Below are 18132 nucleotides of genomic sequence, written 5' to 3'. Positions count from 1 at the left end.
TGGCTCCAAGATGAGGAAGCACCATTCCATATCCCAGCACCAGGATCTAGGTTGTTCGAATCTTTGTTAACTTCTATGATCATGACTTCCAAAGTCTGAGAAGGCTACTAAAGTTCCTCAGCTGAAATGTGTTTCCTTTATAAGATCTCCCAGTACCCAGTGCTTCTCCCTTCTTAGCACTTGTCCACTCAAGTGGAATGACTCATTGTTTAGTGTGTATCTCAATAAACAAGATCACAGGAACCGTATATGTTTTAGCACTCTACCCTCAGCAACCTGGAAAAGCACCTTGGCCACCTGGTAGATCTTCAGTACTTATTGAATGCTCCCCCACTCTTCCTTTCTCTTTCCTCCTTTCTTTCTTTATAGGCACTGAAGATTTAACCCAGGGACACTCTATCACTGAGCTATAGCCCCAGCCCATTTTTATTTTTATGTTGAGACAGGGTCTCTCTAAGTTGCCATGGCTGACCTCAACCTTGCAATCCTCCTGCCTCAACCTCCTGAATTACTAGGATTACTGTAGTGCTCCACTGCGCCCAGTTCTGAACATGTTTTTATATATCAATTTTTATTGATAATAATTAATATCAAATTTACTGTGGTAAAATACATCTATCATAAAATTTACCATTTTAATCATTTTTATTTATTTATTTTTGGTGGTGTGGATTGAACCCAAGGCCTGGATGGAGCATGCTAAGCATGTGCTGTACCACTGAGCTATACCCCCAGCCTACATTTTTCCCATTTTTAAATACACAGCTCTATAGGATCAAGTACATTCGCATTATTAAACCAATACTCTTGACACCAAGAGATCTTTGAATAAAAGAGTTTGCTGAACCATCATAGATGCTAACCTGGGACAAATTTCTAAAACTTCCAGTGATGAGCCTAACTAGCACTTAGGCTATCTGCTGTACAAACAAGTCAAGAGGGCTGTTTATTATTATTTTTTAAAAAAAAATTTGTAGTTGTAGCCTTGTGTTCCCCTCGTGGGTCCTTTCAGCATCTGCTGCCATCGAAGACTCCAGGCGGGTTAGGAGTCATGGGGTCGGTGTTCAGCAGCCGGAGTCCGGGCCCTCCCCACGCGTGCTGCTCCCTTGTGAGAACACTGGAGGAAGAGTAGTGTCCTGCAGGGTGACTTGGGTCTTGCTTCTGAGAGTCTTTGCTCAGAAGAGAAACAGCGTTTCTCTGCTAAACGGAATGGAACCTGTGACCTCTAGGGATCCCACTAGGGATGGGGCCTATGATCTCTAAGCCCACCTCTGGGTTGGGACCTGTGACCTGGTAGAGACCTGCTACAAAAGGCGGGAGATGTGATCAGATGAACGATCCCACAAAGTGTGAGGGTTTACAGTTACAGCAGCTCTTAAGGAAGATGTCCTGCAATGATCCCAGAATGCCCGAGCTAGAATCCTTTCTGTGGCTATTAGGCTAGTCTGTGGCACCTGTGTAGTATTGCATGGACACTGAGAAGTAATGACACCTTGTGAGAAGTGGAGCAGAATTTGTAACTTAATTGAGCAGGCTGAAGCCTCACTTACTTCTAAAAGGAATCAGCAGTATCTTGTTCTTGGCCTGTGTGTCTGAGGGAACTTTCTCTGACCCCAGGTTTGGGCTTTTTTTTTTTCCTCCAGAATAAGTGTGGGTGTACCTCAGGCCCTTGTGGTATCTCCCAAATAAAAAATGAAATATTTAATAAACATTGTTTTAAACTTGTGATTAAAAAAATAATAAAAAAAAATTTGTAGTTGTAGAGTTGAAGAAATAGCTCATGTTGGAGAGCGCTTGCCTAGCATGAGCAAGGGCCACAGTTACAATCCCTGGCCCCTCAAAGGGGAGGAAAATAAAACTCTTAAAAAAAAATTGTAGTTGTAGATGCCTTTATTTTATTTGTTTATTTTTTATGTGGTGCTAAGGATCGAGCCCAGTGCCTCACACATGCTAGGCAAATGCTCTACCCCTGAGCTACAACCACAGCGTCCAAGATTATTTTTATAACAAAAGTTTGAGGAAGAAAGGCATAAATTTAAAAAAAAAAAAATTTAGTTGTAGATGGACACAATACCTTTGTTCTATTTATTTATTTTTATGTGGTGCTGAGGATTGAACTCAGTGCCTCACACGTGCTAGGTAAGCACCCTACCACTGAGCTACAGTCCCAGCCCAACGCATAAATTATTTACACTGAAACTACCCTGTCATAGATAAGACAGAAAGGATGATGTGATGCAGGGACAGTTTTGGGATAAGAAGACAGTCCGTAAGGAGGAGTACTAACTTGCTGCTTCTGGGTTGGTCAGAATTATAAGCAGGATTCGATGGCCCAACTGGTGGGACATCTGAGGTTTGAGTCAAGGTTTTAGTGTAGAATTGCTTTTGTTGTTGCTGTTGGTTTGGTAGCAGAGCTGTTAACTGATCAACTTCCCTTGTCTCTCCTGCCCTCCATTCTCTGCCCCTTTTAATTAAGTTTAGGACATCCCAGCATTTTTCTCTTATCAACATGTTTGTGCAATTATCACCACCATCTATCTCTGGAACCTTTTCATCATCTCCAACTAAAGTTCAGCATTCATCAAACGCTAACTCCTCATTCTCCCTCAATTCCTGGCTATTGAATACTTCTTGAAGGAATGATGAAGATAGTTGGACTATCATAGCAGAAGTCACAGTACAAACAACTTCAGGTGCCAGGTATGTAAATAAGAAAAGCTGGCTGGGGCTGAGGGTTTAGCTCAGTCCTCAGTTGGCATGAATGAGGCCCTGATTTTGGTTCCCAGCATTTCCAAAGAAAAAGAAAAAAAAAGCAAAAACAAAAAACTAGGCATGGTGGTGCACACCTGTACTCTCAGCAACTCAGGAGGCTCAGGCAGGAGGATTGCAAATTTAAAGTCAGTTTCAGCAGTTTAGTGAGGTACTGAACAACTCAGTGAGAACTTGTCTCTAAATAAAATATTTTTAAAAAGGGCTGGGAATGTGGCTCAGTGGTTAAGTACTCCTGGGTTCAACCACCAATACAAAAAAAAAAAAAAAAAAAAAAAAGGAAAAGGAAAAGCAAAGCAAAGCAGGTTGGTTATTATAAACAGGAGGGAGGGGTTGGAGACGGAGGTAAAGCGTATCCTGCCTCATCTAATAAGTTGCAGCTGCTACCTGTGTAGCTCCAGTCAAGTTTATAGTATAGATAGTACTAGAATGTAAACCCAGAGTTGCCAACTCTACCAAAATTTGGATAGTAAGTAGAAAACCAGACCTTTACATAGTATTTCTTCATTTTAATGTTGGCAATGAAATTAATTTTGTTGTAACACTGAACAGATCAAAGTTTTCCCAGGTCTGTCTCTAGCTTCAGGTCTACCAGTTGCAACCTATGGTGGACCTTGTCAAGCCTTTCGGCTCTCTGGCTGTATCTCCTGCAATTGTCTGTGCCCGTGGGTTCCTAGGAGTCAGCAGACCCCTTACCCGGCTTTCCTTTTAGACTTTCCAAAGAAGAAAAGAAAAGAGGAAGAGAGAGAGCAAGCTCATAGTGAACCTTTAACTGTATGCTTTATCTGATTATATATTTTATTTAATCCTCACAGAAATGATAGGGTATAGGTATAATTATCCAGACCATACAGATGGAGAAACTGTGACACAAATTCATAATTCCAGAAACTTGGTAGGCTGAGGCAGGAGGATTGAAAATTTGAGGTCAGCCTTAGCAGGAGACCCTGTCTCAAAATAAAGTAAAAAAAGTTGGACATGGCAATGCATACCTGTGATTCCGACCACTTAGGAGACTGAGGCAGGAGGATCACAAATTCAAGGCCAGCCTCAGCAATTTAGGGAGGCCCTAAGCAACTTAGACCATATCAGAAAGAAAGAAAAGAAAGAGAGAGAGAGAGAGAAGAAAGAAAAGATAGAAAATAAAAAAGGGCTGAGAATGTGACTCAGTGATAGAGTGCCCTGCATTCCTACATTCGATCACCAGGACCACACACACAAAATTTGGGACTTGGGTGTAGCTCAGTGGTAGGGTGCTTGCCTAGTATTCATAAGGCCCTCATTGGATCTCCAACATTGAAAAAAGAAAAGGAAAGGAAAGAATGCCTGTAATCCCAGCAGCTTGAGAGGCTGAGACAGGAGGTTTGTGAGTTCAAAGCCAGCCTCAGCAATTTAGTGAGGCCCTAAGCAACTCAGTGAGACGTCTCTAAATAAAATACAAAAAAGGGATGGGGATGTGGCTCAGTGGTTAAGCACTCCTGAGTTCAACTCCCAGTACCAAAAAAGAAAAAAAGAAAAAAAAAAGAATATAAATTGCTGAAGGTCACAGAACTTGCAACTATAACTGGTAGAACTGGGATTTGAATTTATCCATTTGGATTCCAATCCCTGGTTTGGCCTCCTCACCACACTTGCCTCTCCTCTGCATTAAGAAAGGCAAGTAGGAGGTGGGGAGGGAGGGGGGAAATGCAGGGGAGTAATAGTAGCCAAATTATATTGTTATACTGTGTGCTTGTATTACTATGTAATAATAAATCCCATCAATACACACAACTATAATGCACCAATTTTAAAAAGTAGAAAAAAAAAAAAGATAGGCAAGAATTATGTCTAAGAGAAGTCTTTTTCCATATCAAGGGAGTGGGGTGAGACCAACGACCTCATCTGGAGCTTCTGAGACATAGCATCATCATATTGTCACCTCTATAGAACATTTTTCCATTTTCAAAACACTTTCAATGTGGACTCTAAAAATTTACACTGGGGTTATAGCTGAGTGGTAGAGCACTTGCCCATAATGTATGGCCCAGGGTTCAATCCTAATAATAATAAAAGTTGATCTTACAGAGGTTGAGAATAAAATAGTGGTTACCAGAATCTGAGAGAGCAGGGCTGAGGAAGGGATGAATAAAAATGGATCAAAGGTTGTCTAACTGTACTAGGTTACAGTTAGACAGGAGCACTGATGTGCTATTGCCCAGTAGGGTGACTATAGATAACAATAATGGACTGTACATTTCAAGAAGCTAGAAAAAAAGGATTTTGAAAGTCCCCCCCATGGGGAATGATGAATATATTTAACCTGATTTAAACATTACATCATGTATACATGTATCAAAACATCACATGGTAAAACCACTAATATATATGATTTTTATCTTTTTATGTGCCAGTTAAAAAAATAAATGATCAGCAGTAGAGCACTTGCTTAGCATGTATAAGGCCCTGGTTTTGATCTCCAACACTGTAAAAATAAGTAAGTAAGTAAATAAATAAATCTTTTAAAAAGCATGCTAACATACATTTGTGCACAGAAAACCTTTTTTGGTAAGTGTTGCTATCCTCATTTTATGGAAGTAACTAAAGTTTAGCTATCTGCTCCATTACATGATGGTAAGCATGGAGCATGGGGTTTTCCAGAGGTCTGGTGAAGAGCTATTTTTTGCTGAATGTATACTGTGTCTTCAGGTTGGAGGAGGGAGAATAGGCCAAGAAGGGAAAGAAGAAAATGGGAAGCAGAGGGACCCCAGAATGGTGGGAGGCAACAGAGTGAGTGCTGGAGACCAGTTTATTGGAGAAGGCATAGGGTAGCAGCAGAGTAGGGAGGTTGGAGGCACCAGGTGCAGCCTGCCTTGACCTCCTTACCAGAATCATCTGCAGGTGCACTGACACACTCTGCAAGTGGGCTGGAGATGGGGCTAGGAGGAGGGGAGTAGGGAGGGGTTACAGGAACTCTTCCCTGGGAAGCAGAGTCTAGGAGGGTCAACCTCCCCCCTACCCACATTCTCCCAACTTTCATAACTTTTTCTTCCTTCCTTCCTTTTTTTTTTTTTTTTTTTTTTCCAGTTCTGGGGATTGAGTTCAGGGGCATTCTATCACTGAGCTACAATCCTTTGCCCATCCCCGCTTTTTAAAGATTTAAAAAAAAAAAAAAAAAAAAAAAAATTTTTTTTTTAGTTGTAGATGGATATAATACCTTTATTGCATTTATTCAGGGCTGGGGATATAGCTCAGTTGGTAGAGTGCTTGCCTCGCGTGTACAAGGCCTATGGGTTCAATCCCCAGCACCAACAAAAAAGAAAAAAAAAAAAACAACTCTCATTTATTTATATGAAGTGCTGAGGATTGTAACCCAGTGCCTCACACATGTTAGGCAAGGGCTCTGCGTTTGAGCTGCCACCCCAGCCCCCCAATACCTTTATTTTATTTATTTATCTTTTTATGTGGTGCTGAGGATGGAACTCAGGGCTTCACACATGCCAGGCAAGTACTCTACCACTAAGCCACAACCCCAGCCCCTCCTTGCCCTTTTTATATTTTATTTTGAGACAGATTCTCTAATTTGCCCTGGTGACCTCTAGTTTGATATCTTCCTGCCTCAGCCTTCCAAGTAGCTGGATTTATATCTATGTACCACTGCACCTAGCTTCCATGACCACTTTCTGCAACTCTCAAACTATAGTTCCTGGGCTTCCCCACCCCCATGGGAGGTTAGAATTGGCACATTTCAGAGCCCAGCCTGAGCTCAGCCAGCTGACACCTGCAGCCCTTGGAGAAACTGTCAGCCTCAGACTGGAGTAAATAGAACCTGTCCTACCCCAACCCCATTCCCTTCAAAGGAACTCCATTTTGGGGTGGGTCTGAGCAGAGAAACCTAAGACTTTGCTCTTCTTTGAAGAGGGATAGCAGCAGGGCTCAGGCCAGAACCCTAACACCTCTGCCTGGTTTGGGGATGTAGGGCAGGAAAATTTCTGGGTCTGCGTAGACCCCTGCTCTGTCCCATGGAACTGAGACCAGTTCAGGGGCAGGATAGACACTAGCAAATGTGGCCACAGGTCTGATTGCACAAGGTACTGCCTCCTGCCAGACACACTTGACTTGCCAAGTTCTTGTACCTCTGTTTATCTCCAGAACTTCTGAATAGTAGACAATGGAGGAGGTTGTCCAGTTCATGGAAAGACTGGGAATAGAGATACTCAGATACCATGCCCTTTTCAAGATTAGGTGATGATAGCTGGGAATGGTGGCACATACCTATAATCCCAGCTGCTCAGGAGGCTGAGGCAGGAGGATTCCAAGTTTGAGACTAGCCTGGACAACTTAGTGAGATTCTGTCCCAAAATAAAACAAAAAGGATTGGAGATGAAGCTCAGTGGTAGAATGTTTGCCTAGTGTGGGCCAGGTTCTGGGCTCCATCCCCAATACCAAAAAAAAATTTTTTTTATTAGGTGATAAGCTGAGCATGGTGGCAAGCACCTTTAATCCAGCAATTTGGGAGACTGAGGCAGGAGGATCTCAAGTTTGAGGTGAGCCTCAGCAACTTAGTGAGGCTCTGACAGTCTTCAAAAGTGACAGCACTTTATAGTCAGACCTTTAGCCTAAGCAGCTTAGTGAGACCTGATCTCAAAATAAGAAATAAAAATTAAAAAAGGGCTGGGATATTTCACAGTGATTAAGTACACTTGAGTTTAATTCCTGGTACCAAAATAAATAAACAAAGGAATAAATGATGAGAAGAAGGTAACTTTCATCTTGTCCACCATATTCCTCAGGGGGACGCCAGTTGCTGTGTCATGAGAGACTGTGTGGGGAGGCCTTGAGGCCTCTGACCCTAAGCCACCTGAGTGAACCTTCTTGCAGGCAGATGTTCTAACCTCATCAAGCCTTCAGATGACTGCAAGCCTGGCCACATCTTGGCAGGAATCTCATGAGAGATCCAGTACTGAAATTACTCAACTAAGCTACCCCTGATTCTTGACTGTGTGAGATATTTTTTATTATTTTGAATTGTTAAGTTTTGGGATGATTTGCTGTACAGCAATATATAACTAATACACCTCCTTTCTTCTTAAGGACCTGAGATGAGTCCCCACCTGCTAACCACTGAAGCCCCTGAGCTCCTTAACTCCTAAGAACCGGTCCAGGCCTCCCTCCTAGAATACTGATTTACAGATAAACTTGGAAATCCTGGGCTGTGGGGTGTAGTGCAGTGGTGGGCCATGTGTCTAGCATTTATGAGGCCCTGGTTTCAATCCTCAACACTCCATTAAAAAAAAAAATGAAATGGCAGATAAATTAATTCAAATCTCTGGAGAACTTAGGAGGCCCCCAAAAGGGCTAGAGGTTGTCCTCCTGGTTGGAGAGTGGGATTTTGTAGGGAAGAGGTAGAACAGGCAGGAATGTCACCCTCTAGGAGAGGCCTCAAAAGAAACACCATAAGCATAAGCCATCTGCCTCCTTTTCCTTCCACTCTTTATTTTCTTTCCTAGGAGGTGGAGCAACAAGGTGGTCCTGTACTCTGCTTCTGTCCCCTCCCTGTCCCTTCATGAAAGAGCATGGGGAAGTCCCTGCATAAGCCCCAGTGAGTCTTCAATGACTCCTCTCATAAGCCCAAAGGGCATTGCTTGTTATATAGTAGAAAGGAACAAAGTCACCCACAGAACTTTCCAGGAAACCCCTGCCCTATGAAAGCACGGGGCTCCCACTAAGGCTGTAGAGAGTAGGGTCCTGTGGCAGAGCTGTGCAATGTCCTCAGCAGCTGCCCCTGCCCCGCAGCAGGTGGTGGGAATGATGCTTTGGAGACTTTCAAAAGAGACACCTGGACTTCGTTTTAGTGTGATCATCCTTGGCAAATGCCACAACTTCCTCCTTTCTGTACAGTTGTTTCTCCACCTTAGGCAAAACAAGAATCACCACCACCATCTTGAGGCTGAAAACATCAGAGCACCTTAAATGGTTCATTATTCAGGCTTCAGAGGGGGACCCCCCTTTCCCTAAGGCTTCACACAGAATGATGGTGTCACTTTCTCCATTCTCTGTCCCCAAGCCTCTGGTTACTGTGTCTCCTACCTCCACAGAGACAGTCTTCAGCCTCATGATTTGTCCTTCATGTCACGTTACACATGGCATACAGGCTCAGTGGGACAACCCAAAAGGGTACTTGTCACAACAGTGCATATGCCACCCTGTACCTCCTACTCCTGCAGGCTCCCCACCACTTGCTTTCAAAATTTTGTTCTCCTGTATAGGTTAAAGTTCCCTGACAGACAGAGCTGTCTGTAGCCAAAAATTGAGGCCCCACACCCACTGCAGGTGGAAAACTCAGTCTCTGGGTGAGACTTGAGTGTGCCATGGGCTGAGGCCCAGTGTGCGCTGCTAAAAAGGCCATCCGTATGGCCCAGAGGCTCTCTCCAAGAAAGAGGCACTGGCAGGCATGGAGGTCTTCAATATCATTATTGGCATAACCAGAGCAGACCTGCATTCCCCTTCCGTAAGAGAAATTTAGACAAGTACACTGCATATGAAGAGCACTTCACAGTTTTCAAAGTACTTTTTATTATTCCGTATTTACAACCCATTGGGGGGTATTATTATCCCCCCCCCCTTTTTTTTTCTTTTCAAAATGGATCTCACTATGTTGTCCAGGCTGGCCCCAAACTCCTAGACTTAAGCGATCCTCCTGTCTTATCCTCCTCAGCAGCTGGAACTACAGGCACATGATGGCACCCAGCCATTATCCCATTTAATAGGTGAGGAAATTGAGGCTCTGGGAGATTGGTGAGTCACATCAGCAGAACCAGAATGAGAAGCTAGGACTCCTGACTGTCATAGCTTCAGCAACTACCAATTGCCTGGCTGCTGTTTTTCTCCCTGCCTGTGGGTCTTTGTTCACAGCCCTCTCCTTTGTCAAACTTGGATCATAACCTTGTCAGGGCCAGGGCTGTATCTCCTGAAGCAAGCCGTTCAGTTCCTCTCCGGCTGGGTTCATAGGACACGTGAGAGCTGTTGGGTGCACAAGGAGTATGTATACTACAAAGCAGTGCCTGCATACCCTGGTGATCTGTGACCCGATTTATCCACTGCAGTGTGAAATCTCATAGTCGGCCCAATGACCTCCTGTGGGGTTTAACAAGCAGTGACCACTGGGTGGCAGTACGTTCTCATGCCTGGGACTAGAAAAGTAGCCAGGGCTAAGGAATGTGGGGGTGGGGCAGAGGTAGAACCTCAACCAACTGCCCAGAAAGGTTGAGAGACCCGATCTCCTGCTGGAGGGCTTGACAACGCAGGGTTCCTGTGTGAGTGCGTGTGTGTGTGTGCGCGCGCGCGTTGCGTACGTGCCTGTGTCCGCGCGCACGTCCGCTGAAGCCAGGGGGCTAAGCGCAAGTGCTGAAGTGCAGCTGAGCGTGGGGTGGGCCAGAGGCACAAAAATATAAAGGAAACCAGGGCAGCCAGCACAATGTGGGCGGAAGGACGAAGGAGAGGGCTATAGAGGTAAGAGGTGAGGGCTTTTGGAGCTTTAGAAAAATGATTACCGAGGAGAGAGAGCAAGAGAGACACCAAGAAAGAAATACAGAGGCCAGACACAGAAAAGGGGAAGATGAGGGACATTGGCTGGGGAAAGTAGGTTAGGAGGCTGGCTGGGGTGGGAGAAGGGAGCCCCTAGAGGCCTCTAGAGGCTGGGGAGAGACAGGAACCTTTACTGGACAAGAAAGAGCCAGACTCAGGCTTGCTGCTGACAGGGAATTTATTTGGACTGAGCTGCTGAGATCTGCTGGTTGCCTCAGCCCCAGGTCAGAAATGCCTTGGCTCCAGCTCGGACTCAGGCTCGGGCTCAGGCTCTAGCTCCAGCTCTGTCTCTGGCTCCAGCTCCACCTCCATCTCTGTCTCTGGTTCTTGCTCAGGTTCCTCTGTTTTGCTCTGAGACTGAGGGTGAATCTCATGCTCTAAAGCAGAAAATCTTCTGGGCCTCCACTGAGGGAAGAGATGGAGAAATGATGACAGGGAAAAGAAATAGGAAGGATACTGAGTCCATCAATTTTTTTCCCAGTCCTCTGCCTTCTCCGCCTGTTCCAGGGCCTTCTCTCAGCCCCTTCAATCCTGCCAGGTGTAAGGAGGTCCCTACAGAAGCTTATGAAGGAAAGTGGAGGGCTGATGACAAGTTCAGGGTCCACCTTGATCATCTTCCCTGAGGAAGGTGACAGAAAGCATTCTGAGGAAGTTGAGAAAGGAAGCCAGTGGGGTGAGTATCCCTCCCTCACCTGTCTTCTCCAAAGGTGAAAGCCAAGGGCTCCAGTCACCAAAAGAAGCAATGAGAGGGTACCAAGAATGAGAAGAGAGAGATATCCTGCCTTGAGGGCACCTGAGGCTCTCCCAGAGCGCTGGGCACCTATAGACAAAGCACAGAATTAGGGTTAGGGTCAGGGATGAGGCAGATACTGTGCCACTCTCTCATACTTTACAGATGCAATGAGGTCCAGAGAGTTTCTTGTCCAGAATCGTTCCACTAATTAGTAGCAGCAATGGGTCAGGCCTGGACAAAAGCTTGAGGTCAGGTCCTGACTGGAAAGAAAAGAGCTGGGAATGGGGAGTGGCAGGAGGTGGTCTGGAAGGGTGATCAAGATGATTTCTTTGGAGTCGGGGCCATGGCATTTTGGGGCCTCAGACCTGTAGAAGACAGCTCTGGGATGTACACCACTGCTCCAAGAAGCTTCTCCCCCTGGTACAGCTGGCATTGCCAGGGCTGGGAAAGGAGCCTGGCCTCTTGCAACTCCAACCAGGGTCCTGAGGAACTCCTGGATCTCCTGTCCAGGGGGCTCCACACAAAGCGCTCTTGTCCTGATGCTGGAGTCACCTCACATAGCAGTTTCCCCAGGGAGCCAGGTAACCCAAAGGATTTAGGAGTCACTGAAAAAAATTAGAGGGAAGAGATCTCTTGGGGTCCTGACCTGCTTATAATACTACAGGTTCAATTCCAAGTCTCAATCGCCGTGCTCTGATTGGGCAAGACTGGGGAAGAAGATTAGAGGTGATAGTTAAATTAATCTTGACAATGCTTTGGTCAGATTTTCCCCCTGCTCAAGAGCATTCCAGATTCCCTGTTGCCTTCAGAACATAGTTCAAACTAAAACTGGCACTAAAGGCCACATAAGCAATATTATTTCAGATTCTTTTACATTACTTTCTCCTGAAATGCTCAGATCATCAATAGCAATCAAGTAACCTGGCTTCTGATATGCCTTACAATTGTCTCCCTTCTGTGATTTGACTCACATCAGTGCCCACTGCCTTGTGGTACCCCTAAATGAATATATTCCCCTTTCTGAGTGTTTAGAAGAAAATGAACTGACCCATTGGTCTAGAGGCAGAGCATTCTCAATGCTGTACAGTGACAGGATATTTGGAGCAGACAAATGGTGAAGGGCCTGGACCTGTCTGAGCATGGCATATGGGGCAGGGAAGACTTGGTAAAACAGACACCTGAGTTTAGACACTGAGTCTGGCATGTCCCAGTTGTGTGACTTTGAGAACATTCCTTCTCCATAAAATGGGGGTAACAATATCTCTCCAAATGAGTTGTTGTACACAAAAGAGTTGACCTAGAAGAAGACACTGGACAGAGGAATAGATGTGCTTTGGTGACTAGATGTGGGGAAGGAGGACTCCCGGGTTATGGATGACTGGAATTCCAATGGAGTTAATGATAGACTGAATCAGAAAGAGAATTGGTATAAGGCAATAATGGGGTTCAGGGTGAGGAGTGGATACAGTATCTAGGTAGAGATATTCATAAGGCAGGTAGATATTTGGAATTGACTCTGAGGAAGCATATTATTTGTTAGTGTATTCATTTATTCATGTAACCAATATGCATTATTAAGCACCTACTATGTGGTGCTACTCTTTAGTGGACACAGGTGAATACTGCAGATGTCGCTAATCTGTCATGGCTGATAGCTACCAATCAATGAACACATACTTTCTGAGTACTTTTTTCTGTGTTTGTTTTATACTGTCTTAAAAAACCCTTGCTCAGTAAATATTTGCTGACCAAGGGGCTGATTTATTAACTCCTAAATATAGGCCGTAACCCAAAGCAGAAAGAATTCTAGAAATATATTCTACCTACTTTGAATCATTCAAGCTTTTGTCACTTCTCCTAACTTCTCAGACCCTCCCACCAATTCAGAGCAGGGGAGTCCCTTAGAGAACAATGGAACATTTATTTTGTGACTCAAGGGGAGATTTTCAGTTTCTGTTCTTTATGAAGAGGATGAAAAAAGAAGCCACAACTTGTGATCAGTGTCCTGCCATCATGGGGTGGATTTGCAGTGTTTGACCAGCCTTCCTCCCTGCCCAGCTCTCCAGGGGATGGGAACTGCTCCTTTCCCACCTGGGGCTAACCTGTGATGACTGCCAAAGTGATGGTGGCACTGAGCTGCTGCCCCTGTAGATGGATGTGGCAGGTGTAGGTCCCAGCCTGGGCCAGGCTCACAGCCTCTAGTTGAAGAGTGAAGTTGCCATTGTCTCCAGCCACCAGGAGGTCAGGGCCTGCCCCAGGAGGAGACCACTTGGCGATGAGGGAGGACTGGGTTCCCACACCAGGAGGCAGGTGGCAAGGCAGTTCAGCCCTGGAACCTGCTCCAGCATACACTGTCAAGGGCACTGGAGGCTCAAGACCTGGAAAGAGAAGGAAGCCAATGTTCCAGTGCAGTGAGACTGTAATGCTGGAATTGTAGGGAATGTAGGCAGATGAGTGAAACTGGGGCTGGGTATGCAGCTCAGTGGTAGAGCACTTGCTTGGCCCTGAGTTCAATTCCAGCACCACAAACAAAAAAGGCAGGGAACAGGCTGGGAGGTGGTGGGCTATGAAGAGGGCTAAGGAAAAAATAAGATGGATGAATTTAGGCTGCTCAGAAATCCAGAAAGTGAGCCCATCATGGTGGTACATGCTAGTAATCCCAGCAATTCAAGAAGTTGAGGCAGGAGGATTGCAAGTTCAAAGCCAAGTTTGAGGCCAGCATGGGCCACTTAAGCTTGATCCTGTTTCAAAATTTCAAAAAAGGCGGGTGGGTGGCTGGGGATGTAGCTAAAGGGTAAAGTGCCACTGGGATCTATCCCCAGAAACATGGGGAGTGGGATCCAGAAAAAGTTGGACAAGTAGGAGACCAAAGGCCGGAAAATGAAGCCGATGGCCAAGAGAAAAGCTGAAGGGTAGATGGCAGCTAAAAGGCTACCACATGGGGCTGGGGATGCAGCTCAGTGGCATGCATGAGACTTGGGTTCGATCCCCAATACTGCAATAAATACACTTTAAAAAGGTTGCCACAGAAGAAAGGGGTCAGACATCTAGACCCAGAGCAATCAGAAGTGACACCAGGGGCTGGGGAGATAGCTCAGTTGGTAGAGTGCTTGCCTCCCAAGCACAAGGCCCTGGGTTCAGTCCCCAGCACCCAAAAAAAAGAAAAAAAAAAAAAAAGAAGAAGAAGAAACATCAGCTGCTGAGAACCTAGTTTGGAGATCCATGAGTCAGTGGGGTGACAGGGGTGTGGGGGGGTAGTAATTAAGGGTAAAGGCATATTAGAGGAGTTACCCAGGTGTGGTGGGGTAGTAATCAAGGGTAAAGGCATATTAGAGGAGTTACCCAGAACGGTGAGGTTGTACATGATGGAGACATTGAAGCCATCATTGTAGGTAATAATACAGCCCCAGGTTCCAGAGTCCAAGGGGCTGACTTGAGGCAGGAAGAGGAAGCTTTCAGCTAAATGGTGATGTGTGGACTTCTGGACAGGGACTTGGCTTTGGCCCCGGAACCAGCGCACAGAGGCTGGACGGTCAGGGCGGCTGAAAGAGCAGTTCAAAATGACCCAGTCTGAAGTCCTGAGAGATCCTTTGGGGCTGGCAGTCACTGCAGGATAAAGAAGACTTGATCAGCCCCACTGGAAACATTTTCCAGCCCAACGGCCTAACCAAGCCGTAAGCTCCCAGAAACCGGGACCTTGTTTTTGATTTGCCTTCTCCTCCCCCTAACCTCCACTCCCTTCCAGCTAAGTAGCTGGCACCTGGAGGAGTTAAAGTGGATCACTAAGAGTCCCAGATTTCTTTAAACTGCCCCCTGCCTCCAGTTTACTTAGCATCGCCTTCCCTTTTCCTTCTCCAGATCTTGCCTGAGGATCCCCATGAAGCCCCTCCATCGCCAAGATATCTGAAATGAATCACTGTGGCCCCGCGCTCTTCCCCCTTCCCGCAGAATAGGCGCCTCCCCACCTCCGCCAGGGCACTCCTATTGTGGGTGGGTAAAGTGGCGGGGAGCTTCAGGGGTGACACAGTCTGTCCACAGAGCCCTCTCCGCTTTACACGTGCTTCTCCCTGGGCACCTTCCATTCATCAATCATTCTCCCGCTGCTTCCTGTACCCGTCTGGAGGTCCTTCTGCAGGGCCTAGGGCGCAGCCTCTGCCGCAGCCCTTCCTTCCTCAGGGGAGGCGGGGAATGGGGACCCACCTCCCAGCCCCTCTCCCGCTTGTCCTGCCCCACCTACTAGAGCCCTGGCCCACGCGCAGACGGAGATGGCAGGCGAGGGTGCGGTCCCTGAGGCGCACCGCAGCGTAGTACTCGCCAGCGTCGGCTCGCAGAACCGGGCGCAGCCACAGGGAGAAGTCCCCGCGTTGGAGGCCGCGTTCCTCCAGCTGGAAACGTGGCTGTAGAGGCAGCCTCCCGCTTCGTAGGCCCCCGGGAGCCACGCTCAGCACCGTGTAGCGTTGGGACCCCATGCCCTGGGGTGAGGGCACCACCTGGCCAAAGAAGCCTTTAGCCAAGGGACGGCCTGGGGCAGGAGCAAGCAGTCCACTGGGCGAGAGAAAGAATGGAATTGAGAAATTAGGGGGTTAAGACCCCCTGGAGAAGATAGAATCCAACAATGCTTTAAGGATGAGGAAGTCCACCCCAAGAGATCTCTGGACCTCAAAAGGTCCCCCCAACGCACACCAATCCCATCCCCTCTCAAGTTGGGCCGGCACCATCCACTGCTGGAGAGGTTACATACTATGGAATGCACGTGTAGGAGAGCAGCCTGTAGAGGAAGGGTAGGAGGGGTGCATGAGGGAGGGGAAGGCTGTCACTGGCTTCAGAGGAAGTGACAACTCAGGGGAAGGAACAAGACTGACTTGGATGTTGGGCCACGTCTGGATACAGTTAGTGCTGGATTGGGAGGTTCTGTTGCCCAAATTTAGAGTACATACCTGTCTGGTTGATGCTGCCAAGTGACCCCTCCTCTCCGCAGAAGGCCCCGGTTCTGGAGGGGAATTGTAGGTCTGCAGGGGAGGTGGGCAGGAGTCCCCTCCTGAGCCCATACCACCAGGACCTCTTTCCCAGGGTCTGGAGCCTCCACTAGGGAAGCAAAAGAGAGGTCAAGGGGAGGGAGAGGCCATGAGACAAGAGACTTAAGAGTATAGAAGAACCTCAGTGTTTCCCAAAGGAGAAACAGGACGGAGGAAGGACTTGGGTTTCTTTTTTGTCTCTTCCCTGTCAAGGAAGAGACTGATGAGAGGCTTTGGGAGTGGTAGGGCTTGCTCAAGAAAGGCATTAGAAGACTCCACCACAGAGCTAAGGACCTCAGGATCTTTGAAGCCATGGAGAGATCCCTGCTCAGGCCCCCTCTTGTGGGTCTGGAGGTCAACCATCCCCTGATCCCCACCTTACCTGGAGCCATCAACAGCAGTTGCAGAAGCAGCAAAACCAGGAACTGGGGCTCCCACATCTCCCCTATGACCTGGGCCAGGCTGAACCCTCCAAAAGAAGGAGGTCAGAAAAGGGGGTGGGGGTTTGAGGAACAGAAGAGAAATTCTGCAAGGAGAAAGGTAGAGGGAGGAAGTTCAGAGGAAAGGAGACCACCAAGAGGGAGGCCTGAAAAGAGGGAGGAGCAATAGGCTGGATTCCAGGGGAAAGATGGCCAGATGAGGCAGGGGTAGGACACCCCAGGTATCAAACTGTGCAGTAGCAGAGAGCAGAGCAGAGGCAAGGTGGCTGTCTTGAGCTGGGATGTCGTTCTACTACTCCCAGGGCTCTGGCCCCTGTCCTTCTGCTTTCCCTCCACCCTCCCCATTGCCCGCCCCCCACACCCCAAGACTTATGGTTTCGCTTTGCAGTGGAAAGTCTGAGGGGGTTGATTCCCAGCAGCATCACCCTCCACCCCTGTGGTAGCGTTCCCCTTGTTTACTTCCTCAGTCCTGGGTCTCCCCACCACCACCTTCTCACCCTTCCCCACCCTGCAGACTCTTCCCTTTCCTAGGTATTTCACGCCCTTCTCTCCAAATATTTGAGAACTATCCACTTACCCATCTCTAAGCTACCTCCTCAGTCACAACATTCACACTTTCGTCTTCCCTCTCTGCTCATCTCCTTCCTTTAACCTCCCAGAATTTCATTTACCCCTGTGGACCTACTCCCCAGCTATCTTTACAGTGTCTTCTGGGAACAAGATGGAAATGAAACTTCACTGCACCCTACCTGACAGTTGAAGTGGGGAAGGGAATGCCAGTGTGTGTGAACAGCTACATTCTTTCTAGCCTTCATTCTATGCTTGTCACCATATGTTGTCACTTTATGTAGTCACTCGTGAAATGTCCCCCCCCCACCATTGCACAGATGAGGAAACCGATTCTCAAAGAATTTTCCAGCGACTCAAGAGGAGCACAAGTTCAAAGCCAGCTTCAGCAACTTATCAAGTTCCTAAACGACTTAAGTGAGACACTGTCTCAAAAAAAAGTAAAAACAGAATGGGGACATGGCTCAGTGGGCAAGCACCACTGGGTTCAATCCCAGTACCCACCCCCCATTAATAATTTGCCAAGATTAGGAAGTATGAAGGCAAAAGCTGTGTTTGTGTGTGGTCCTGACCCTGGGTGATTTGTGGGTGTCTTCTCATTTCCTGGTGTTGACAATGAATCAATCCCTCTTCCCTGTAAAAAGTTTCCCCAATCCACAGGTTTTGTACCAAGAGAGGGCAAGGGTGATGTGAACTTGGAAAAATGCAAAATATTTTATCAGATCAATTTTAAGAAAAACCAAGGCAGAAGGGTTAGACAAGGAAAGCTGAGACTCACAACTCTTGCTCCCCACCCCAGCCCAAGGAGTCCAACTGGAAGAGTTGGAGGGCAATTGACAAGGAGATAGACCTGAGAGCAAGTTCTGGAGCTCTCCCCTACTTATTGGAAAGGAACTTGCTTCCTGTGTCAGGCAGAGGGCATCTTCAATGCCAGGAAGTTTTCCCTCCGGATCCTAGGAGGTTGAGACCCAGGCCTACTAGCCTCTCCCACTTCAAGGGCGGGACTTCCTGTTTCTGGGGCTGTTTCTATTTGCCTGGTTCA

General features: G+C 47.0%; 1 protein-coding gene across 2 annotated transcripts; it reads right to left on the bottom strand.

Annotated features, from left to right (window-relative positions):
* Positions 1-10501: 10501 nt before the first annotated feature.
* Lag3 (lymphocyte activating 3) lies at positions 10502-16853 on the bottom strand. Of its 2 annotated transcripts, XM_047550039.1 has the most exons (8): positions 16466-16853; positions 16006-16153; positions 15306-15613; positions 14411-14674; positions 13171-13446; positions 11434-11673; positions 11028-11155; positions 10502-10740 (listed from the first exon to the last, which is right to left on the bottom strand). In XM_047550039.1, exons 1-8 carry the CDS (start codon positions 16521-16523, stop codon positions 10561-10563), a joined length of 1602 nt encoding a protein of 533 aa, XP_047405995.1. In that variant the 5' UTR covers positions 16524-16853; the 3' UTR covers positions 10502-10560. The 2 variants fall into 2 exon arrangements, with proteins under 2 accessions (XP_047405995.1, XP_047405996.1); XM_047550040.1 differs by lacking the exon at positions 11434-11673.
* Between the last annotated feature and the right edge of the window lie 1279 nt (positions 16854-18132).

Source organism: Sciurus carolinensis, chromosome 4, assembly GCF_902686445.1.
Source record: "Sciurus carolinensis chromosome 4, mSciCar1.2, whole genome shotgun sequence".
NCBI classification, from domain to species: domain Eukaryota; kingdom Metazoa; phylum Chordata; class Mammalia; order Rodentia; family Sciuridae; genus Sciurus; species Sciurus carolinensis.
This window is presented reverse-complemented; position numbering and strand designations above follow the sequence as displayed.